This window comes from Halyomorpha halys, unplaced genomic scaffold (assembly GCF_000696795.3).
Source record: "Halyomorpha halys isolate HHAL.00 unplaced genomic scaffold, Hhal_1.1 Scaffold164.1, whole genome shotgun sequence".
NCBI classification, from domain to species: domain Eukaryota; kingdom Metazoa; phylum Arthropoda; class Insecta; order Hemiptera; family Pentatomidae; genus Halyomorpha; species Halyomorpha halys.
Window position 1 is genome coordinate 739898 of NW_027108420.1, and position 26434 is coordinate 766331.

The 26434-nt window shown below is 31.9% G+C and overlaps 2 protein-coding genes across 10 annotated transcripts in view; one reads left to right on the forward strand and one right to left on the reverse strand.

The window, feature by feature from the left end:
* Hrb27C (Heterogeneous nuclear ribonucleoprotein at 27C) overlaps window positions 1-26434 on the reverse strand; it is a 181879-nt gene that overhangs the window by 77717 nt on the left and 77728 nt on the right. The window lies entirely within an intron of this gene.
* Window positions 1-26434, forward strand: part of Chsy (Chondroitin sulfate synthase) — a 149294-nt gene that overhangs the window by 20440 nt on the left and 102420 nt on the right. For both annotated transcript variants that reach the window (XM_024361943.2, XM_014417642.3), the window contains exon 2: window positions 6754-7295. In XM_024361943.2, the coding sequence (XP_024217711.1) occupies window positions 6823-7295 (473 nt within the window). In that variant the 5' untranslated portion in view covers window positions 6754-6822. The remainder of the gene's footprint in view (window positions 1-6753; window positions 7296-26434) is intronic.

Here is a 26434-nt window from a genome sequence, read left to right on the forward strand (position 1 = left end):
AATAATTCTAAATACGAGGAATGACTTCAGGAATAATTAGAAAATAATAAGGAATAATTCTAAATTATAATGCTGTTGCTGAAATATATATACAATTATTTTTAGTGCGCGGTTTGAGCTTAAACATGAATCATGTTTACTAATCTTAGTCCGCCAGCTTGGAAACAGTTCAAAATATGATCGTAAATAAAAATAACGATTTTCTATTAATTGTAAACTTTACAATACTAGTTCGACCTGGTAGGTCATAAAATATATTGTGAATAATAGTTTAGCAGTTTGTTAGATAAATATGACTAAATATAATTAACCAAGATACAAACGAAAAGCTAATATATTCCTGAATATGGAGAAAAGGTCCCGAAACGTTGAATACAAAAGAATAAAAACAAATAAAAGGAAGAATTAATTTGACAATATTAGGTTATTTTTTTTCCACAATGGTTACTGACCAAAGAAAATATGGATATAACCAACTGTACAGGCATTTGCATATAATTATGTTTGTATAGCTGTTGTTTACTGCAATATGTTCCATTGTTTTTACAGTATTGGAATAAATAAATATTATGTTCGGCTTTCTTTGCTTCTATAGCATGTTATGAATAAGTAATTTTTCATCTACATCGTTTGGAGTTATTTTTACTTTTTATTATAGGTATTAAATTAATATTTTCCATGCCTTCTTGATACTATTATCGAAATACGTTTTTTTCATCAGTTACAGATCTTACATATTTTATGAAATTTAAATTGTTATTAACAATTAGTACAAGAGCCCAAGAGGGGAAAAAAAGCAGTTGTTTCATACCAATGAAACTGATAACTTTAATGAAAACTATTTATAAATACTAGCCGAAATTGATGAGTCTGCTAAGTACAGGTAGGGGGAATAAAAAATAGCGGCTGATTCAAAACGTTAAAAAAAATTATTTTTTCATTCGAACCTCTATATCTTTACAAATTCCAACAACACTAAAAAATCTAAGAGGACATTATTTAAAGTAGAGTAAATTTGCTAAAATATGAGCCCTAATAGAGCTATTTAGGTTCAATAGTTCCCGAGGTATAGCTTTTTAAAAATCAATATTTCATAAAAATGTACTGAAATATCAATAGTAAGTGGATTTATTTTGAGAAATCAATATCTCAAAAACCATTCGACGTACACAGATGTCTATTAGCACTTAGTTTAACGGATTATTAGTTTTAATAGTAATTTATGACGTTTATCTTCGTATTAGTAGTAGTTTTCATGATATTCAACAAAATAAATTAACAAAATGTTGATTTCTAGTTGTTCGTCCAAAATTTTTGATTTATGAAAAATTATCAATATCATCAATTAATTTATAGAAAGTTAAATTACCTTTATTTTGAGTGTTGGCAGACATATGTGCGTCTTATGGTCCCAGAGATATATTTCGCTAAAAATCAAACATTTTATTTGAACAAATAGAAATTAACACTTCGTGAACTTATTTTGTCAAATATCATAATAACTACTACTCCTTCAAAGATAAACATAAACTATTTTATAGCAAATTTAACTAGCTTTAATTTGAGTGCTCGCAGATATCTGTATGTCAAATGGTTCCTGATATATTCTGATAAATCAATTTATTTTAGCGAACATCATGAAAACTACTAATACTACGAAGATAAACGTTATAATATACTTTATAGTGTATTCAACTAGCGCCAATAGACATCTGTACGTCTCATAGTTCCTGAGATATAGATTTCTCAAAATAAATTAGCTAACTACTAATATTTCAGAAGATTTATAAGAAATTTTGCTTTATTTAAAAACAAATTTGTTCCTTTTTTCTCAACTTTATTCTTTACAAAGCTTCCAACATTTCGACCCTCAGGCCATTCTCAAGGATACCTTTATTTTGATGTCATTTTCTTTTTTAAAATCTTAAAAATGCAGGTTAATTGCCTTTGTCCCATATAACTTTTCCTATATAATTCCTTCTTCTTAAATTTGAAACTTTTACAATCCAAATTTAAGAATTACAATTTAAATTTAAGAAGGAATTATATAGAAAAAGTTATATGGGACAAAGGCAATTAACCTGCATTTTTAAGATTTTAAAAAAGAAAATGACATCAAAATGAAGGTATCCTTGAGAATGACCTGAAGGTCGAAACGTTGGAAGGTTTGTAAAGAATAAAGTTGAGAAAAAAGGAAAAAAATTGTTTTTAAATAAACTAAACCACTCTCAAACAAGAATATATTAATAAAAATTAATCTAAAATTTTGCTTTTTAAAAAGCTATATCTCCAGAACTATTGGACGTAAATAGCTCTTTTAGGGATAATATTTCAGAAAATTGACTCTACTTCTAATGATGTTCTTTTAGGTTTTATAGTCTTGTTTGTAGTTTTTAAGATATAAAGCTGAGAATGAAAAATTAATTTTTTTTAACGGTTTTAAACAGTCGCCATTTTTTATTCCCCTACCTATACTTTGAAGACTCATAAATTTTTACTAGTAATTATACATAATTTTCATTAACGTAATCCAAAATTGGTGTGCAATAACTGACTTTTTTCCTCTCAGGCTCTTGTACTATATCTTGTTCATTGTCTTCCTTTATTCTTATCCCCCTTTTTCCATCTTTTAGTTTGTACTGGATTTTATATTTCTTATTTTTTTATTTGTTATTTTTTTCCGTTTTCGCTAATTGTCTAAAACCTTTAACTATTCATATTTAATTTTTACGTTTCGCTGTACATATTTTTTAATTTACTTTCTTTACATCATTTAAGGGTTTGTATCTTTTCCAGCCCTGATGAACCGCTGCAAAATGGGACGAAACGTTTGCTCAATATAAATATTTTAATCACCATCTTCCTTTTATTTTTAATAATATTTCTCGTTACAAAACCAGAATTATGACAGAAATATATAAAAATATAACAGCTTACTAAAATTTACATTCTGGTCTTAACCATTCATTTAATGCTAAATTGATACACAATCAATATTGAAAGTACTAAGAATGATTTTATTAAATTAGAAATCTTGAAAATTTAAAGGTTTATTTATAGGCAAAGTGAAATTAAAAAAAAAACACTAATTATTTAATAACTACGGTGTTATGAAAACTTATCAGACTGATGAAATGGAAAAGCGCACTATGCACATGTTGAAACACACATTATGTATGTGTTTTTCGTCATTCTCCAATATTTTTATGACTTTTTATGTTAAATTTTATTTATTTATTATTTCAAATCTTTGGCTTTTCAACGGTATTTATTAAGTCTATATTACTACTATATTTCCGGAAATGTGTTTTCAACCTGGACAAAATAATTTTCCACTTATCACCATAAGTTGATTAACAGATCCTTTCATATATTATATTTATCCGTTTTTCATAACTAATAAAAAAAAAGTGAAATGGTGAATTATTTATAATTATTTTAATTACAACAACAAAAAGGCAAGCGACATTCGAATTTAAATCCTCTTAAACTATCCCAATGAGGATAAGACCTAGCTAGTATAAAGAATTATTTAATTTTACATTGATGTACCATGTTTATTGTTAAATCGTTATTCGTAAATATGTCGTTAACGAGCCTATGATCCCTGTTACCATTGTCTATAAGTATACATAATGTAATATTACACAATGAAAAAAAAAAGATCTAAACTAGACGTTACTAGATCTACAATAAAAGATGTTCTTTGATGTTAATACTAAAATTAAATATTGCTTTTAAAATATATTTCAGACATTGGACTTTTGCGTACTGTGTATTTACCACTTCGAATCCGAATGAATATATAATTTGCCCGTTCCGATTCTTTTAAACTTATTTAGACCTAACATACCAGGATCTGTCGCGTACAGAAAAAGAAAAAACCTCACCTTATTTGCCCTGATAAGCGGCAGTGTAAGCTAAAATACGTCACCAAGAGACACCTTGGCACAGATAGAGCCGATAAACCAACAACGAGGTACTTCAGAAAAGTCTTATTTTTTATAAAATAAAAGTTGGAAACCAGCCAAAGAAATTTATTTTTTAACAAGGAGTGACAAAAGTCATTTAAAAATACAAATGAGATAGTTTGTTAACTACCTTAGTGTATTTAATTTTGAAACTAGTCTATTTAACGATCTTATCAATAATTACTATTGCCAATTTGACCTTTTAATTGAATTTCAAATCAATTACTTTATACGATGAAGCTGAAATTCGTTAACTCTATGACAATGCAATATTATGTTAATTGCATTGAGATAGTCAGATGATAATGGAATTGAACTACTCGGTTGATCTGACACAAGGAATCTTATAAACCTTCAAAGGATTGCTTAGGGCTTTATTAGAAGATAGGGTCCTAAGGTCTTTTGAAAACTTGAAAAAGACTGTTAACTCCATTAGAAATGAGAAAACCCCTCGAAAACGAAATCAAAGATGAATGACAATCTTTGTGGAATGAAAGCCCAAGGAGCACATTAAAAATTATTAAAAAGGAAGTCAAGTCCTGGGGTACCTCCAACCGCTAATACCGTAAAGAGGTCGTACTGACCTATTCGTATCACACGAGGCTCTTCCACTCCTACTTTATTTCAAAATAAACGCCTCCGAACTGCCAGTATTGCAACAACAATTTGACAAGTAGCCATATTTTCCAGGAATGCCCAAATTTCAGATCACACCTCAATAGCTTAGGATTAAACCGGGATATTTCAAAAACCTTGAAAGATGATGGTAAAACAGTGTTTCAGTTTTCTGAAAACAATATAAGAAAAATTAAATAAGGTATAAATGGCGTTAATGACCAATGATGTTTTACGCCACTAAACAAAGACAAACAAACAAATTTGGAAAATAACGTATACCAAGATATCTAGAAAAATCCTGTAATGTTACAACCCTTAAAGGGTATAGGGTTCAGTACATAGTAAACAAGTAGTGTTTCTTGAAGAACGGTAGTTCCAGAAGGTAATTTGTTCATGTTCACGCTCATCCATCAGGTTTTTTTCCCAATAAGAGTACATACATTAGGGGTATTCATGATGTAATGATATGGGTTGTATGATGTCAAATTTAAAATGTTTTACCATGTTAACTCTTATAAGTATAGGATTGTGAGCACCCCGATTTACAGTCATATTAAATGCTAAATGCATAAGAGCTCCTAGCGGATTTTTTGAGCAACTTGTTGTATATAACCTTTCCTTCCAAAACTTCATGTAATTGTTTACTTCTGAGTTTTAATTAAAATAATTTATTTCAACATTGAGTGAAAAGTGGAAGTTGTGTGAAAGTTGACTACTGAGTGTCTTGTTGATCTTCTAGCTTGTGAGGAAGAGAGTCAAGACGAGCTAATTGACAACTGTCATTACACTATTATTATTGTCATCCACTGCTTTATTAGTTTTAAAAACATCCAAAACAATACTAACACAAACTACGACCAAGTAATCTAACACAACAAACAAAACGTTAACGAGCTCAGCTGGTCTGTTGCGTAACGTCATTCTGCATTTTGCAGACCTAGTAACAGACTCTCAACCATGTTATACAAATGTTATATCGTTTTAACATGGTTAAAGAAGGGAATATTTCTCCATTTGACATAAGTTTTTCCGTTTAGCATGTTAAACTAAAGATCATGAATACCCCTAATATAGAGGTTGGGTGTCAACCAGGAGGGATTTTGAACCCACACGATTGTCTAGGAAGAACTATTCACGTAATTCACTGCCTTCTGTTGGTCTGCAAATTAACAATTCGAATAAGCTACATAGTTAGTTATTTAAGTTTGATTCTAGTTCAGGTACACATGCAGCGTGTCTAGTGGTACCCCAATGAACAATAAAAGAACTTTCAGCTGCTATTTAAGAAATATGAGGCTATTAATTGAGCCTCGGAGAACTGGAACAGAATCAGAAGTATTGTGATCGTGACAACCGTTCCCCCATGACCGGGTCCCATTGTACCGCCGGTTCCTGCAGGGATCATTAGTATTCTTCATAAGGCCTCTTCTCTTCGACCAGTCATTGTCCCTGCCCTATACGGTCCCAACGGTACACAATGGCTGTATTAAGGAATACTGTTATTACGACCCCCATAGACTGAGTGCAAAGTGTACGAATCGCTGGGAGGTGATCGATAGAAGTGATGGAAGGGTCAGCGGAAGGGAAGGAAGAGGTAGAAAGATAAGGTGATTTGGCAAACTAAGCTTAGATGTCCTGACCAAAATCCAATCCATGAATCTATATTTTTTATTTATTTATTAATAATTGTAACCAAACACTGACAAATTGCTTTATTGAGATGATGATTGCTTTCTTTGACAATCGCCGTGGTTAGTGTAGAAGTTAAAAAAAATTGGTAAGGCTCTGCATTGATGGGTCCGAATATATTCGCCACTATAACCGATACGTCGTTATAAGTGATATTTAATATATATAAGTTGTTATTAAATAAATAAATACTACATCAAGCACTTCGTAGCCAAGTCCAGGGACCCGGAATTTTCACTTTTATTAAGATATTTTTCTATTAGCTTTTATTATTAGGTTTTTAAAGATATCGTCGGTCAAAAGCCCAAGTGGACTAAGTTTTCTTTCCTCTTCACAATAGCAAGAACTGTAATTGAATGTGTGACGTCGCTACTTAAAGATAAAAAATGATTAATTTATTTATACCTAAATTATTTCATTAATTTCTTTCCATATTTGATAAATTACATGACTGATTTTAATCCTCCTGTTGCAGAGAGCTGACCAAGAGGAGGCGAGACATAGAGAGAGACAGTGATGCGGTGACGAGGGCGCAAACCATGTGATGGTGGGGCGGCGCCGGGCCTTGGGGTTGCTGCCGCCGCTGCTGCTGGGGCTCCTCCTGGGGAGGGGGCTGGGCCCCAGGGGGGGTTGCGCCCCTTCTGGGGGGCCTCTGCCCCTTCCTAACCACCACCCCCAGCTCCCCCCTTCCTCCGGCGGCAGGGACCTCCTCTTCGTCGGCGTCATGACCGCCAAGAAGTATCTTCCCACCCGTGCCGCCGCGGTCCACCGCACCTGGGGCCAGCAGGTACCAGGCAGGATAGAGTTCTTCTCCTCCTACGACTCCATACCGCCTCCCAATGACCCCCTCTTGCCGCTGGTCCGGCTTCCAGGTGTCGACGATTCCTACCCTCCACAGAAGAAATCCTTCATGATGCTCCAGTATATGTGGGAGCGCTATGGCAACAGCTATGAGTGGTTCCTTCGAGCAGATGATGATGTTTACATCAGGCCGGATAAAATGGAAACTTTATTGAGGTAAATTTTGTTTTAATTATTTATACATTTTACTTTTTAGTATTTCAACTACTCTACCTTATACTAAATCTGGACAAACGACTAACTGGAACCACGTACAAGACTGATAGTATAAGCAGCTCCTCGTCTATTCTGACCGTTACACCAATTAAGAGACAAATGGTCCAAGCTTTCAATCAATTACAATAGACTGATTCCCATAACTATAATAAGGCAACTTTAGGATTACAGGGTTGAACTTTGAGGCTCCACTAAATCATCGAATTTCTCTCGTATCCAACCCTGACAATCTTTCAATACTCCTTTCTTTGTCACAAATAAAATCACTCATTAAAACCATCCTCTTCTATTCCTAATAATGCACCGAGACGCCTGAAAAGAAGACGGTTTCGATTCCTTCTAATATAGGAATGTTATTGAAATACAACCCACGGGTAGTTTCTTAGTTTTTAATACTACTACTACGAATTGGACACACTCGACTAACCTAAGAATATTTGCTTTCCGGAATATCGAGACAGACATGTAGACAGTGAAACGTACCATTAACTCATACTGACAGACAGCAAGCATTTGATAGACACCGGATTACCATATCATTTGGCAACTTTATATAAACGATATATATAAAACAAATACGTACGAATATACCAGTATATAAAAAAAATATTTATTTACATCTATTTTACATGAATTAATGTCACTTACTGTTATCGAATATTTTTTTATAATATTAACTATTGCTAAGATATCAGTTAATATATTCTAGTATACACACTTGGAGGTGACAGTAGCAGCGTGGTAGCGCGCTTGTCTGCCAACCCAAAGATCGCGAGTACGAGTCCCCGGCTCTACCAGGGATTTTTTCAAGCATAATTATGCAATACTCACAGCTCCCCACGGTCTGTCACGCCTATAATATGCCACGCCTCAGTATGCATAGAAAAACATCACTATCGCTTGGGGATTGGCTTATATTAAATTTAAATAAAAATAAAAAAAAAAAAAAAAAAATATATACAAGTTTAAATAATACACTATAAAAAGTGCAAAATGGATATAGAAAACCTCATATTTTTACAATAGGTTAAATTTGATTTTGTCAATTATGGAAGAAATGGACTATTTCTTTCAATATTTAGACCGTTTCGAAGAGAATTAATAAATGTAATTTATCCAGACAAAATAAAAAAATTCGAATTTTTTTTCCTTTTTTTTTTTTTTATAAAATTAAAAATAACAATGCAAAAGATAACGAGTATTTTTAGTGTTAATATACTGAAAAGTTTTTAGTCCAACCAGATAATTGTAATTTATGGTAAACGTAAAAAAAAAAAAAGAAGGTATGAACATTGCCTAGTATATTCCCCATAGATTTATTTTTTGCACTATTCAAGTTAGCAATCTGCGACTACAATACTTTTTTTTAACTTTTATTTTAACATTTAGCATACGAAATCGGGGCCCCAGCATATTCTAGACTGCCTTTTAAAATCACACAGAGTCCCAAATCTTCATTATTTGTATTGATATAAACTAAGGAGAAATACAACAACAAATAAAAATTTCAAAATTAAAGGGGTTATGTTACAAATAGTTTTTTTTTTAATATTTATTTATTTATTAATATTTATTAAATGTATTTACAACTATACATTATAATACATTTCTGTTTCTGTAAATCTGATCTCGGTTAAATTGGAGTGTTACTGGCGTGTAGAGAAACTACCCATTGGTAGCACTCCAATGACGTTTTACATTAGCAGGTCTCGTCATCTTCTTTTCAGACGCCTTCGAGGATTGTCAGGAATGGAAGAGGATGCAAGGTTAGAAACTAGGGAGTTTGAGTGGTTATGGAGTTTATAATGGAAGGAGTGATATCTGGTTCGGGCTAGATCGGTTACATAGGGAACATTAAGGTCTTTATGTATGATTTTATTTGTGACAAAGTAAGGAGCATTGAGGATTTTGTAGTAAATTTTAATAAAACAAGGTTCAATTTTTTTTTGTTGTAGCTTGTTATGTTTTGTAGTGTATAATAGCCCCTTCTACATCTAAATATCTTAGCTATTAATTGGATTTTGAGGCTAGAGTACCTCACTCTAGCTTGATGGGTACCTACCCCCTTCATCCACTTACAACTACAGATAACAACTTGAAAAAAGAAAAGAGACAAATTCGCAAAAAAACAAAACTCGAGCAACCAATCATCAAATTAAGAATAAAACTGATAAGAAAGGTTACAGTGCAGTGTTTCGCATGTCCGCCACCAACAGCGCTGGTGATCGCCCGCCATCTACACAATTACCGGAAGACTAATAATGTCTTTGTTCATTACGGCCAATTATGTCTGCATTGTCCAGCGGAGTGGAAAAAAATATATAGACAAAATGCTTCCTATGGTTAAATGGTGAAATGGCATTGATCTGCAATAAACGCTGACCACACCACCATCGCAATCATCAATGCTCTTAAGTCGAAATTTGTACGTTTTTTCGACCAATTACTATTGTTCGTTTGATCTTCCCGTTTAGCAATATAAGATAAACCCAATTTTTTAATAAGACGTCAGCTGGATGTCAATTTTATTTATTTTTGCTGCATTGCACTTCCTCAGAACACGAACAGATAAACAGATCGTGTAAACAGATTCAGGGACACGAGGAAAAAAATGTTATTTTTAGCTTTAAAACGTTTCAAATTACTGTTCCATGATTTATTGTTGTAGTAAATTAATAATGAATATCTTTAAGAAACAATGTTTAGGCAATTTGGCCTTAAAATTATCGAGTTTGGGATGTTTTAGATGCTAGTTGATATAACTATGCTATTGATAGAAATCAAATGTTCTATATTTGAAATAAATAGTTATAACAACACAGGATAAGTGTTGATTATATTCAGTATCGTTGGAATCGATCCAACATTACACTGATGAATGTGGAGTGTTGGCTTGTACCGAATATCTCCTGAGCCACAATATGTAGCCAAAATTTTGCATCAGACCCTGGCGATAAAGTACAACTTAATAGATCATAAGTTCCACCCAAATAGACTCCTCCAAAAAGGTCCTTTCAAGCTCTATTGGGATGAATCAATTATCACGGACCATACAGTGCACCACAATAAACCAAATATCTTACTTATAGATCTAAGAGAAAAAAAAGCTGAACTTATAGAAGACGGGATCCTAAACGATAATAATATAAGCTCTACTGTGGGAATAACTGAGGAATGGGCGAGTAGAGTTGAAGGAACTATATCATTTGGAAGGTGCTGTCACTACTCTAATCATAATGTCCACCAATGTTCTTATCCCAAAATCTTGGGATCTCTTATCAGGCACAAATGGATTTAGAGTGGCTATGCCTCCACTGGCTCATTACCAGTGATGCGGCGAGAGGGATGCGCTGGGATCTCTTGGGCTCTGCTCTACCCCTCACACGTGGGGGATAGAGTGGGCTCAGGGATCCTCAGGTCGATTCTGTAAATATTGTATATATTATTTTATCATTATGTTATTTTATTTTTCATACAGATAGTCTGATTATGTTCAATTGTCTATTCTTTTGTTTGTATATATTTTAAGAGAGTTTTTTTATTTTATTTCTTTTTTTTTTTTTTAATTTTTAATTTTTTATTTATTTATTTTTTTTTACTTATTTATATTATTTTTTTTTTATTTTAGTATGTATGAGATCATTCATCAATATTACCTATTGCCCACAACTGTGTGGCAGATTGTAATATCTATCAATAAATAAGAGTGCCTATAGATGTGCTAAGAGAGGCTCAACATTGGGTTCTCTTAGACACAGCTCGTATAGAGCGAAAAATTTGAAATTTTTAAAAAAATAAATTAACAAAACATGAAGGCGGTTGACAAATAAATAAACAAAAACTATTATGTTATTATCATTGATTCTCAAAGTTAAATTGCTTGCAAGTATAGGTTTACGTCTAGCGAATAAACAAGAATTGTCATACTATCTCACAGTTATGATAGTTCTACATGCCAAGAAAAAGCTATAGCGTGGAAATGGGCCTCTCCAGTTACTCTATATTTCTGTTTTTGTATATTTTACAAAACTACAGCAAGAATAAGGTAAAATAAAGGCTAAAATTGAAAAAAAAAAATCACTTTTTCCTTAATCTTAGAATCAATTATTACTTTTACTGCTAAGATCGTAGACTCATAATATCCGGTGGCAGACTAATTTAAATATTTAAAAAATTCACTTGTTTTAATATATATTGTTTTATTATTATATATATATTTGTATATAGGTATTGTAAAGTAGAAAATATAAATAAAACTAATTTTAAGGACTTTATTACTATGAAAAACTGGAAATTTAAGAAAATCATTTATAATTACATCTAGGTAGTAAATGGCATTTCCTCATCCAAGCTTATTTTTTTATTGTATTTATTTAACACGAGAACGCGGTAACACAGTGGTAAGGCATTGTGCTACTAACTGTAAGAACCCGGGTTCGAATCCGGCTATGGTAAATTATTTTCTGTTATACTGTTGTGTTCGTCAAGCCTGTGGGTTCTAGCCTTGCTCCCAACTTCCATCCTAACTGAGGAAAAATTTGGTGGTTAAGCGTGACCTTAAAAAAAAATACCTTATAACCTTTGTTTTAAAAACACTTCTTCCTTACAAAGTATGAACCTCTGACACTTCATCATAGGTCGTAGCGGCTTACTTTTATTTTATTTTTTTAATGAGAAAGAAATACTTTATTCATTCATGCTCCCAAATACATCGGGTTGCCACATTACACAGCGTACTGATCAATCCGTGACTGGACATATATAAATTACATATTTTTATATATGTTATATTATATAATATAATAGAAAGATAAAATTTTTTTTTTCAGTTTTCTTTTACTTTTCTTTTACAATGAATACCAGTCTACAAAATAACTACAAGTTTTTCAATTTATTCCTTTTTTTTTCCTTTCCCTTCTATTTCACAACCCCTATTTCATTTGATCAACAAATTCCCCTATATAACAAGTATTAAAATATTTAAAATAATAAAGTAATAGATAAAACAACAAATAAGATATGCGATGCATGCATGCCATCCCTCCTCTGGATAAACTTATTATATTCTCTGTCAACCTAGCCACGTCCTGGACATCGACCCCAAACTCCTCCATGAAGCTCCTAGTTGTGCTGGGAATCGTTCCACGGGCTCCAAAGCAGAGGCCTCTCACGTTGAAGTCTAGTTCTCCGAAGCCCTCACGGAACTTCTTGAGGAAAGGGATACATTTATCGTGGATTAAATTATTATTATTATGATCATCTATTTGTCTCGCTACTGCGGGTTGAGTATCTGAGGTCGGAGACCAGAAGTTTTTGTTTATTTATTTTTCAACCTCCTTCATATTTTTTTTTTAATATTTCAAAATTTTCGCTCTATACGAGCTGTGTCTAAGAGAACCGAGTGTTGAGCCTCTCTTAGCACATTTATAGCCACTCCAAAACCATTTGCGCCTGCCACTGTAGATTTTGGAATAAGAACATTGGTGGATATTATGATTGGAGTAGTGACAACACCTTCCAAATATATAGTTCCTTTGATATAGTTCCTCCAAATATATAGTTCCTTTGATATAGTTCCTCCAAATATATAGGTTCCTTTGATATAGTTCCTCCAAATATATAGTTCCTTCAACTCTATTGCCAATTCCTGATATTTTCTCAGTTTTCTCACAGTGGAGCTTATATTATTACCGTTGGAGATTCTGACCTCAATTAGTTCAGCTTTTTTTCCTTTTAGCTCTATAAGGAGGATATCTGGTTTATTATGGTGCACTGTATGGTCCGTAATAATTAATTTACCAACGGAGCTTGAAAGGACCTTTTTGGAGGAGTCTACTCGTCGCTAGGTCTGGCAAAATTTTGGCCACATATTCTGGCTCAGGTGATTCACGGTACCAACCAACACTCCGCAGAGATATGTTGGATTGATTCCAGCAATACTAAGCATAGTCTACAATTATCCGGTGTTTTTATAATTATTATTATTTATTTCAAATAATAAAAAGTTCTACTACCATTTCTTACTAACATTATAGCCTATATTTTATTTTTTATTGCTGACAATCTGCTGTATTTAAGGATTGACGTTTGGCAATCTGTTTTATTTGATGATTATACTGAATTTTTTCTCCTCTTGGGCTCTTGTATTATAGGTTCATCGTCATTACGAAAACCGTTCGATAGAAAAAAACGTTAAAAAAAAAAATGAAATATTACTTTAAAAGAACTAATTAATCAGTGTTTTCATAAGAATATTGACACTGTCGTCCCAACCTCTTTCTCCCTTGCGCTGGAATGGTGATTGTCAACCCTTCAGCCTTACCAAAGCTTTTATAGTAATGACTTTTTACTTTTAATATTTTTCATTACTGAATTTTACAAAATAATATATTGGAAGCTTCTGTATTTTTTTTACAGTGATATTGATATCCAGTTCCTTAATATTCTATTGATGATTGGACAAACCTCGTCTCTACATGAAGAGGTGATTTCAGGGGTGAATGTGGCGATTGCTAATGTCGGCGCGCCTAATGGGGAAGCCCACGTCTTAGAACAATTAATTTTAATAATAAAGAAAAAGTTTAAAGAAGAATCTATGTAGTTAAAAAATCTGTTATCAATATGCAATCCACATTAAATCATCTCAATTATTAAAAAAAAAAATAAAATACGGATAAGTACAGCCTTTTCAATTTCGAAATTGCTTAGCTCATGATTTCTATCCAAAAACTTAAAAGTTAGAATTTACAAAACAATTATCCTTCCCACTGTTCTTTATGGATGCGAAACGAGGCCTCTTACACTAAGGAAAAAACAGTCTTAAGATTTTTGTAAATTTATGAATTTTATTACGTAAAATATTCGGGCTAAAAAATAATGAATTAACTGGAGGATTCAGAAGGCTACACAAAGATGAACTAAGGGAACTACACCCGGTAAATATAATTAAGTCATAGTATTGTGGCGTATAAGGTTGTAGGCTTAGTAACGAGCGGATCCCTAAAATGTTAATAAACACTGAACCGACGGGTGACGGGTAAACGTCCGAGGTGTAGTCCGCAACGTAGATGAAAGGATTCCGTTAAGATTGATTTAGTACATTAAAAAAAATCACCTATTGCATTTTTAGGACGCAATTACCCCCGTCCATTCTACTCCGCAAGCTGAAATATTTTTTACCTTAGATGATGGTTGAGCTTCCTTGTTCCACAAGTCTTGTAGCGGAGCTTTCCTTGTTCGACCGCAAACCGTTGTTCTAGATGGGGAGTAAAGCAAGTACCTTGGCCTTGGTTAGGATCCTTCAACAAGGAATGTGATGAGCGAAATTTTAAGTTGACACGAGTTTGTACACATGAAAATAATTTATTTGAAATAATTTCAGTAAATACCTAAGGCGTTTTAATAAACGAGGAATCACTTAAAACGATAGCCATACTAATCTATTCATGGGCTTTTGTAAATGATCAAAACATCGATGTTTTTGACCTGGGCAGAATAGCCTGCATGAAGTTAGAGTTGTTTAAATTATATGGTTTCAAAGTTGTATTAAGTAGATTGTCCCTGAAGATGGCCGGATTGACCGAAACGTCGGACTTATATGAGAAATAAAAGGTTTTGAGACTATAATGGATAAAATTTGAATTATTTATTAAATAGTTTTATTTGTTGCTCAAAAGTTTTGTTCCACGGAAGAGAGTATCTTAACTTATTATTATTTATTATTTCCATCTTGTTATCTGATGTTATTATAGGCTTCGTTATTAATTTGTCTTTAACTTTTATTTACTTTTTTTGTTATTTATCTTCATTAAATAAGAATGCAGTAATTAAACGACTGTGTAGATTAATTTACGTTTATTACCTCCTGAACGGATCCTTAGCCATATTTCAAATATACATATTTCATTCATACATATTTCAAATTAGTCTTTTTTAAAAATATCTGACGGAGATTTTAGGTGCGTTTTACTTGATATAACTTATAAAATATGTTATATAACATGTTTGTTTAAGATAACGGGTTATTTCAAGCTTGCCTATGAACTATATGCTTATCTCGTACGCAAAAATTAGGCAGATATTATATGTTTTATTATTATTTGGTGTTTAACATACACAAAAGTCGACTAAGTAGGTCAGTTTAGCTTCCGTATTATTTCTATTGGGTACATGTGGAACACATGCAAATAATACGTCTGCCATGTAGGTTAGTGTAGTTTCAACACCATTTCTGTTGAATAAATTAGAAAAAACAACTTTATTAGAAGGTATTACAGGAAACGATCCAGTTAGCAGTGAGATCACACTTGAACTAATAAAGAGGAAACAACGAATCGAGGACGAAAAAACTGCGTATCACAAAGATTTGTCATGTAGAGGTTGCAAAAAAATGTGTTTTATTTTATCTTGCTTGATGTAAAATTGGCGCAGGTTGTGATACATCGTTGAAAATCAGCGTAGTAAAGTTCTACCAATTAAATGATTTATCGAAACTTGGACGTCAAGAGAAGATTTAGTCATGTCTTCATAATTTGCTAGGATTGGTTTGGATCTCGAATTTTCTTGGTCACAGCTGATTTTCAGTTTTTTAAATCATAAGTATTCCGTTGATACTACCTGTTAAACCAGTCATTGGTTATAATAGCTAACAACTGTTGAAAGCACCAGAATTTTGTTATAGTACAGTGTAATGTACTCCGAACACTCCAGTAATCCGAACAGGCGAAAGAAAAAAAGTTACTTTTTTGGAACAAATAAGCAAGCTATAACATTTTAGTTTACAAATAAAAGTGCCAAATACGTAAAGGACATTTTAACATATCGATCAAATTATTTTAATCGCCGTGAAAATCAAAAGTGGATATGTTTACAGTTTCGATATCGGGTAATCTAATTCCTTTGGAAGTGTTCATAATGCATTTTGTTGGAATTAGAAATACATAATATCTATTAGAGGTATTCATGATCTTTATTTTAACATGTTAAAGCGTGTTAAATGGAAAAACTCATGTTAAATGAAGAAATATTTCCTCCTTTAACCATGTTAAAACGATATAACGTTTAACATGGTTAAGAGTCTGTTATATTATATATTATATAAGGGGTATTCATGATGTTGTGTTAAATGTTAAATTTTTTACCATGTTAAATGTTATAACTATAAGATTGTGAGCAGCCCTATTTGAAGTCATGTTAAACGTTAAATGCGTAAGAGCCCCTAGCGGATTTTCTCAGCAACTTGTTGTATAAGCCTTTATGTTTATAACCTTCCTTCCAGACCTTCATGTTATTGTTTACTTCAGTTTTGATTTAAGTAATTAATTACAACATGCCTAGAGTGAGTGAAAAGTGGAATTTGTAAGAAAGTTTAGCTTATGAAATGAAATGAAAAAATAACTTTATTCTGGGACATATGTCCCCTAAGAATAATTACATGGTTCATATAGTGAGATTTTTATCTGGCGAGCGTTTACAAATTTTCAGATAGTAGAATGAAATTACATTGTTTTTTTTACAGTTTTTTTTTCTCAAATGTATCATTAAAATTATCCATTCTGGTTTAATAACAGGGATATGAATACCACAAACACACGAAAGAACTGAGCTGTCACAACAAAAATGGCGGCGATCTCAACTGGTCTGTTGTGTGACGTCATTCTCCATTTAACAGACCAAGTAACAGACTCTCAGCCATGTTAAATGTTGTTTCGTTTTACCACGGTAAAAGAAGGCAATTTTTTTCTATTTAACATGAGTTTTTCCATTTAACACGCTTTAACATGTTAAACCAAAGATCATGAATACCCCTATAGTATACTAGGGCTGCTAAATGGGTAATGACGTCACACAACAGACCAGCTGAGCTCGTCACCTTTTTTTTTTTGTTGTGTTAACTTACTTGCTTGTGGTTTATGTCTTTATTGTGTTAGTATTGTTTTGGATGTTTTTAAAACTAATAAGACAATGCATGAAAATAATAATAATAATGTAATGACAGTTTTTATCAATTTTTATTGCCCAATCATTTCTCGTCCGAGGTTTCGTTGTAAGAGTTGCAAATATTATTACATGCATTTTTAAATGTTTGTTTACGTTGTAAAACGCAGACTAGTTTAAATTTAAATATTAATTTTAAGTTTAATGTTATTGGAGTTCTATCAATAGGTAGATTCTCCACATATTTGTATCATGTCAATATCTCACCTCCAGCAAATTTACTTGTTGTATATATTTTTATACAGTTGTAAATAACAATAAAAAATTATTTAAAAAAAAAAAATGTTTAAGTTTAAAGTTAAGAATACTAGGAAATTCTTAAATGTTACCGCCATCCCCCATCCATTCTTGTTCCACTGATGGACACTGAAGACAATAACTATTCTGATGTGTTTTTAATTAATTAAAAAAAAACCCAGGTATACACAAAGATATTAACATCTGCCTGCATGCATACTTATAGTCAAATCAAATTAAAGAAACTATGATGTAATTAAGTTGATATACAAAATAAGCCCCGTTATTATTTTAAAAAAGGACTCAGCAGTTATCAAACACTCTTTTACACAATCGTTAATAGAGTCATTATCTGAAGATTTCACTTCCTAATATCTCAATAATAAGTCGTAATTTCAAACTCTAATTATGGTTTGAAAAAATTTTTAAAATAAATTGACAAATTTTATTTTATTTATTTTTACTGACTACAATATTTTTTTTAATGGAATCCTCATGTCATATCTGACTAAATCAGTTAGTGAATTGAAAAATTCAACTGTAGATCGAAAACGGATTTATAAAGTGCTTTACCAAGAGGGATGGACGGAGTGAGGTAGTAAAAACGATATAAAATTTTGTATTCACTAGTTATATGTAAGTCTATTTTAGAGATAAATATAGCCTCCATAAGGAGTATTGATCTTTAGTTTAACATGTTAAAAGGAAAAACCCATGTTAAATGGAGAAATATTTCCTTCTTTTACCGTTAACATGGTATCCTCAACCATGTTAACGGTTTGTTAAATGGAGAATGACGTCACGCAACAGACCAGCTGAGCACATCACCATTTTGTTTGTTGTCGAAATAACAAGAAATGTAGTAGTATACATATTACTTGCTGGCAGATTCTATTTTGATTGTATCAGTATTGTTTTGGATGTTTTTATAACTAAATAAGTTATAAGTAAAGCAATGGATGACAAAAATAATAATGTAATGACAGTTCTCAATTAGCTAATTTTGATTCTCTTCCTTACAATTTAGATCAACAAGACACTCAGGGGTCATATTATCACACAACTTTCTCTTTAGGCATTTTGTAATAAATTACTTTAATGAAAACTTAGAAGTAAACAATAACATGAAGTTTTGGAAGGAAAGGTTATAAAACAAGATGCTCATAAAATCCGCTAGGAGCTATTATGCATTTAACATTTAATATGGCTGCTCACAATCCTATGCTTATTACATTTAACGTAGTAAAACATTTTACATTTAAAACATCATGAATACCCCTACTAAAAAGAACCAGGGGAGTGGAATGGTTCTTATTTTTTTTTGCAATAACTGGCGCTCACGTTAGAGATTAGACTCGACGTCAGAGCGAAAGTGGTCGAGTCGAAGGCCCAGATGAAGCTATGCAATGTGGGGCGAAATGTTGGCTCAATGTAAATAGTTTAATCACTATTTAAGTTTTTCTTTGACCACGTTAATCAGTGATCTTCCATTATTTTATTTTGTATTTGGTGTATTCTATAGATTTTACCATAGACTGTTCCTTTTGACGACCTTGCTGGCTTTGGGACAATCTTTAGAGGGACCGCAATGGAGAAAGAAATCCATGCCTACGATATCTTTGGAACATGGCCATTTCAAAATAATAAAAAAAAAACATTTTTTTTTGTCAGATGTATCACTGATCAAGTAACGCTGGGAAATAAACAATTGAAAAATAAACAACATATTAAATTGTTGCAAGTGGCAGACTAACTGACTAGCGGCCACTGAACGCTCTTTTGTTTCTTAATTAACAAAGGGCCAAAATAATTGACCTGATCTTCAGCTCAATTGTCCTAATATGATTTTATTCCGTTGAAAGGGTAGAAAATAATTATTATAAAAGTAGTTCTTACTCGGAGTAAAACATTAAACTAAAAACATATTTTATATTTTTAAAAAATTCGAAAAATTTAATTTTATTATAGATTTATGCGTTGATTATATAAAATAATTATAATATTATTTTATTCATTTTTTTAACATCTCTCTATTATATAAAAAAAATTCCGTGATCACCGTGTAATTTCTTATTTTACTCTCTCAGTGAATTGAAAACTAAACAGTTAAAAAACTTAAAACTAGACGGTGAGTCGAAAACTTGAACAGTTAGAAAAGAAAAGCTCGCAACATTTATATTTGTACACGATATTGAAAAAATTTTGAATATATATTTTTTTTCAATTTTGATAATATTTTGAGGTGTGAAATTTGCATTTCCCTTTAAAATTTCTGTTCGATATTTTGTACGATCGTAATGCTTCCCAATAATAATGGAATTGTGATTCAAGAATAGTCAGTTTAAGACAATAATTTATAAAATAACTTAATTTTAAAAACATATTCTATCTAGAAAATCTAAACATTTTCTCTATAGATTCAACTGAATATAAATAATTTTCGATCTATATTCATTAAAAAAAAAAACATTTAAGGATTTAAAAGTTAAAACGTTATCTAAATTGAACTTTAACCCTAGCAGCACCAAGGGGGGGGGGGCTCGCCGAGCCCTCACTTCTGATTTTTTTTAATACTGCTCTCAAAAAATTTTTTACAGACAAGGAAAAAAATCTATTTGCCTAAAATTTATCTACCAACATGTTGGAATTGATTTGAAAAATATTTGATAAGGAGGAAGAGTACGAAAAATTATTTGTGTTAGAAAAATGAGATGAGGGCGGGTGGAGCCCCCCCCCCTTGGTGCAGGGAAGGGACCTGAGGTTCATCAAAATGCTGGCTTCTGATTGGCTGCTCACGGAAGTGCACCAGCTCGCCCATACTCTCACTACTGGTCTGATTTTTTACTTAAAAATATTTTTGGACTGATATGTTTCTTTGGTTTTTTAGTTGTTCTGAAAAGAGTTGACACATGTGAACCTGCTGAATCTAGTGATGAGCATTTGTAAACATAAACATTTTATTCTTATACCTAAGTTCAGACAATAGAATTTTTTTTTGTTTTAAAATATTCATGAAATTGAAAATAATTAAAGTTTCAGCGACCCTAGGTTTTTGTTGTATCATGTATTCTTATTCTTTTTTTAATTCCAAATTAAAACATTTTCATAATAAAGCATATAGAAATCTTAGGTCCTTATTTTTTTTTTAAATAATCCTTATTCTACCATCTTATTTACAGAAGTAAGAAGAAATTATTATATTTCAAAAGAGTAAGTTTACCATAAAAGGAAAATTAATGATATAAGGGTTAAAATCAAGTGAGGGCTTGTGGAGGTCGTCTTGGGAAGTGTAGGGCTCGGCGAGCCCCCCCCTTGGAGTAGGCCGTAATGAATACTACCTTGGTGCTGCTAGGGTTAAGAGTATAACACAAATATTTAAGGATTTATTGTTAACAATATTCCAACTCATCTCTAAAGAGTTCAGTAAGAGAACCATTGTTAATTTTAGAGAAAGGATTAATATTAGTAATTGTTAAGAGTTACTAATGAATGAGAACGAAAGGGAACTGAAGAAAAAGACAAATTACTAGGACATGGCTTTGAAGATTAGTCCTATACTCTAAAAGCTAAAGGATCTTCACCTATTCATGCCGGAAAGGGTGAACAATTACACGGCATTATGGCTATCTTCCAAACAGAAGAAGGCCCAGATTCTTTGAAGTGGAGGAACACAATGACTGGTGGGACTGTTAAGCTTAAGACCAGGTAGCGAAAGCCGAGGATATGGAACAAGAACTGGAAGAATAGCGGAGAACAACTAATGTAAGACAGTTCGGTTATAAAGCCACCAATTAATATTTTTTATAATTATTAACCTCTTAAGAATTGTATAATAATAATTTATAGCGTATAATAATAATTTATAGTGTATAATAATAATAATTTTATACACTAATTAATAGTCCAAAGACCTCCATAATTAAAGGTGCATTGGTATAATTATGCGCGTTGTTAATTAGAGCACCCTACTCAGGAGAAATAAATTTGTTTTCATTCCATAAAATTCATTTTTAATTATATACCTTGAGCTCGAAAAATCGAAAAGAAAAATTATAGATAAAAAAGCTTGATATTAGTGCTCTAGAAAGATTTAAACTTTCGCAATTCCTTACTATACAGCCAGAAATGCGTTTCTTTGTTAACCTTGGAATCGTATAAAGTACTATATTTCAGTTTATAACAAAATTAGAAAAATTGAAATAAAAAACCATTTTAGACGTCACAATTAACATTTTAGGACCTACTTGACCAAGTTATTATTATACGCTACTCATTTGACGCAGAATTTAATGCTCTATGAATTTGCTTCATTATAACATTTTCGCTAACATGCACTTAATCGTTAAGGAGTTATAGTAGAAATATAAAAATGAAAAACAAAACGAAATACGTAAATTTATTAAATTAATTGTTAATTAGTAAGATTTTTAAACTGCTAGAAATTCCCTTCCGTGTAAAGTGTGGTGGAAACCAATTTAAAATTGAAACAAAATACGTGGTTAGCAGTAGAAACGCGATCAATTTCGGTGATATAGATATAGGAGGAAATACATTTGAACAGGTAGATAGGTTTAAGTATTTTGGTTCTTTGTTAAATAGAAAAAAACAAATTGATAAGGAAATAAAAGGTAAGTTTAAGCGGGAAATGCTTGTTATTTTTCAATTTCGGAAATGCTCAGCTCGGGCCCTCTATCCAAAAATTTATAAATTAGAATTTACAAAACTATTATCCTTCCCACAGTTCTTTATGGATGCGAGACCCTTACACTAAGGGATGAACAGCGCCTTAAGGTTTTCGAAAATAAAGTATTACGCAAAATAATCGGACCAAAAAAGGATGAATTAACGGGAGAATTTAGAAGATTACACAATGCTGCATTAAGGGACTACACCCGGTAAATAGAATTTATAGTATTATAATAATTTATAAATATTATTAACTTATAAAAGTTATAGCATTGCGGCGTATAAGATGGGCGTGTAAGGTTGTAGGGCTTAGTAACGAGCTGATCCCTAAAATGTTAATAAACACTGAACCAACGGGTAAACGTCCGAGGGATAGACCGAAACGTAGATGGGAGGACTGTGTTAAAACAGATTTAGTAGAATTGGGTTTGGAGCGGCATCACTGGAAGGATGTATACAGAGAGCGTTTAGTGGTATCGGCATCGAACCTTCGGGTTCCTTAGGCCTTCATTATTAAGGTTTATTGACGTGGATTTTATGAATTGGGCTCCGTTACTATAATTGGAAGAGACTATGAACCTATGCCCCGTATGTGCATGCAAGTTTTATGTTAATCAGAACTTACGGTTCGAACCCGGGTTTGAATCCAAATCGTTCGGTCAATACAGACTTAATTAGGGAAAAATCTGGCGGTTGAGCGTTATCTTGAAAAAACTACCTCCTTGTATAACCGTTGTTAGAGAAGCAGTACTTCCTTACAAATTATTGAACCTTTATCCATTCATGGGTTGTTCACATTATTAAGTTGATAAGTCTGTATTATCTAAAATGTCCAGCAGTCCTAAATAGAATTTTTTTTCAAATATTTGACTTAGAATCTTCTAATATTATAAAAGATATATTAAAAAATAATAGTAACAATGATATTTTCTTTCGATCTAAATGGCATTTGATTACAAAGCTTGAGGGTTATTTTTAGAATTCATTTATGTGCTTTGGATGTATTAATATGTGAAAGTAATATGGACGAGTCGTAACCCCACATCACCCTTCAGTCTTATATCATTTATACCTTTGTGTTATTTCAAGTTCCAAGAACGTTCACAATGCACGGAAAGCAGTTATTTGAAGGTCTTACTGATCACATGCTACATAAGGGGTATTCATGATGTTGTGTTAAATGTAAAATGTTTTACCATGTTAAATGTTATAACTATAAGATTGTGAGCAGCCCTATTTAAAGTCATCTTAAATGCGTAAGAGCCCCTAGCGGATTTTCTCCGCAACTTGTTGTTAAGCCTTTATGTTTATAACCTTCCTTCCAGACCCTCATGTTATTGTTTACTTCAGTTTTGATTTAAGTAATTAATTACAACATGCCTAGAGTGAGTGAAAAGTGGAATTTGTGTGAAAGTTTAGCTTATGAACTGAAATGAAAAAATAACTTTATTCTGGGACATATGTCCCCTAAGAATAATTACATGGTTCATATAGTGAGATTTTTATCTGGCAAGCGTTTACAAATTTTCAGATAGTAGAATGAAATAACATTGTTTTTTTTTCTCAAATTTATCATTAAAATTATCCATTCTGGTTTAATAACAGGGATATGAATACCACAAACACACGAAAGAACTGAGCTGTCACAACTAAAAAAATGGTGGCGATCTCAACTGGTCTATTGTGTGACGTCATTCTCCATTTAACAGACCAAGTAACAGACTCTCAGGCATGTTAAATGTTATTTCGTTTTACCACGGCAAAAGAAGGCAATTTTTTTCGATTTAACATGAGTTTTTCCAGTTAACACGCTTTAACATGTTAAACCAAAGATCATGAATACCCCTATAGAATACCGAAGGAGGCGGAGTATGTCTCAAAGTTTACGTCGACCGATCTCAAAACATACATAAAAATTAATTTTTTCATCGACATAGTAGGCTGATTCTGTTGAAGAATATGCAGGTTTTTCCAGTTATGTTGAAAAAAAAAAATCAAACCTGATCATCATGAATTAAGAGATTTTGTAATCTCCATATCTTCTAATCAAAAATATCTAGTAAATATACAAGTGTGGCTCCTCGAGCTAAGGATCTCTAGCTTAGCTGTTTTACTCTAAGTTTGGAAGTCTAATGAAAAAAAAATTTTGTTTTAATTGTACATCTTTCAAATTAATTTTAAACAAAATCTAAGGAATATATATATTTTTTTCATAATTTTAGTTCTTAAGTTATTCAGTTTTGTAACCCATCAACGGAGACAATAACCTTTGGCGCCATTCAAGTCAAGTAGGAGTGTTTCATGTAAGACTTCTATCTAAATATAGGCCCAGATAACGAACCGACTGCATACTAGATACAGACTTTCCCTTTACTTTCAGTACAAGAAGTTACATTTTCTTAGACAAAAATAAAATATAGCTGCTCTAGAAGAGGGAATTTATGTTTGAGCAGAGACAAGAGTTCGTTCCTTAAACTATAAGCCCATATTTAAAATACAGAGCCTTTTATAAAGAACGCACTTTTTTCATTAAGCTACGTGATAGAGAGTAGTACAAAAGTAAAACCAACTCACATATATTTAACTGAAGTAAAAGTTTAGTTCCTATTCCTATAAACGCAACAACTACGGGTAGGTTACGTACTGGCACAAGAGCCCGCTGGAGAAACGAAGGAGAAAAAAGCCAGTTATTTCACCCTAATTTTTAATTACTTTAATGAGAACTATGTATAATTAATAGTCAAAATTGATGACTCTGCCAAGTATATTCAGAAGGAATAAAAAATGGCGGCTGTTTCGAACCGTTAAAAAAAAGTAATTTTTCATTCGGAGCTTTATATCATTAAAACCACCAAGACCAGAAAACCTAAGAGAATATCATTGAAAATAGAGTAAATTTTCTAAAAGAAGGGCCCTAATAGAGCTATTTAAGTTCAAAAGTTCCCAAGATAGAGCTTTTTAAAAAGCAAAATTTCATTTTAAAAAAATGTACTATTAGATCAGTAGTAAGTGAATTTATTTTGAGAAATCATTCGACGTGCTGATATTTATTTGCACTTAATTTAAAGCTAGTTTAATGGACTATAAAGTAGTTTATGACGTTTATCTTCGTAGTATTTGTAGTTTTCATGATGTTCGCTAAATTACCTTCATTTTGAGTTCTGGCAGATATATGTGCGTCCTATGGTTCCAGAGATATATATTTTTTTTTTCAAAAATCAAATATTTATCCAAACAACTAGAATTTAATATTTTGTCAAATATCATAAAAACTACTACTCCTACGAGTAGACTAAAGTTAAATGTTATAAACTATTTTATTGTAAATTTAACTAGTTTTTATTTGATTGCTCGAAGATATCTGTACGTCGAATGGTTCCAGAGATATATTTTTTCATAAATCAAACTTATTGTCCGAACAACTATAAGTCAATTTGTTTTAGCAAATATCATGAAAACTACTATTCCTACGAAGGTAAAGGTCATAAACTACTTAATAGTACATTAACTAGCTTTAATTTGAGTGTTAATAGACACCTGTACGTCGAACGGTTTTTGAGATATAGATTTCTCAAAATAAATGCACTAATTACTGATCTTTCAGTACTTTTTTATGAAATGTTGCTTTTTAAAAGGCTATATCTCGGGAACTATTCAAAGTAAATAGCTCTATTAGAGCTCATATTTTAGCAAATTTATGCTACTTTAAATAATGTTCTCTTAAGTTTTATAGTGTTGTTGGTAGTTTTAAAGATATAGTGCTCCGAATGAAAAATTAATTATTTATAACGTTTTGAACAGCCGTCATTTTTTATTCCCCCTGCCTATACTTGGCAGACTTATCAATTTTTACTAGTAATTATACATAGTTTTCATTAAAGTAATCGTTTTTTTTTCTTCCCGGCTCTTGTACTATTACCTACTAGTACAAGAACCCGGGTAATTTTTTATTACTTATATGAAAACTATGTATAATTACTAGTCAAAATTGACGAGTCTGCCAAGTGTAGTAAAAGGGAATACAACACATGAAAGTTTTAAATTTACGATCAATAATCCCCGAGATATACTTTTAAAAAAAACATAAAAAATATACTAAAAAATCAGTAGTTAGTAAATTTATTTTAGGAAATTTTTTACCTCATGAACAGATGTCTATT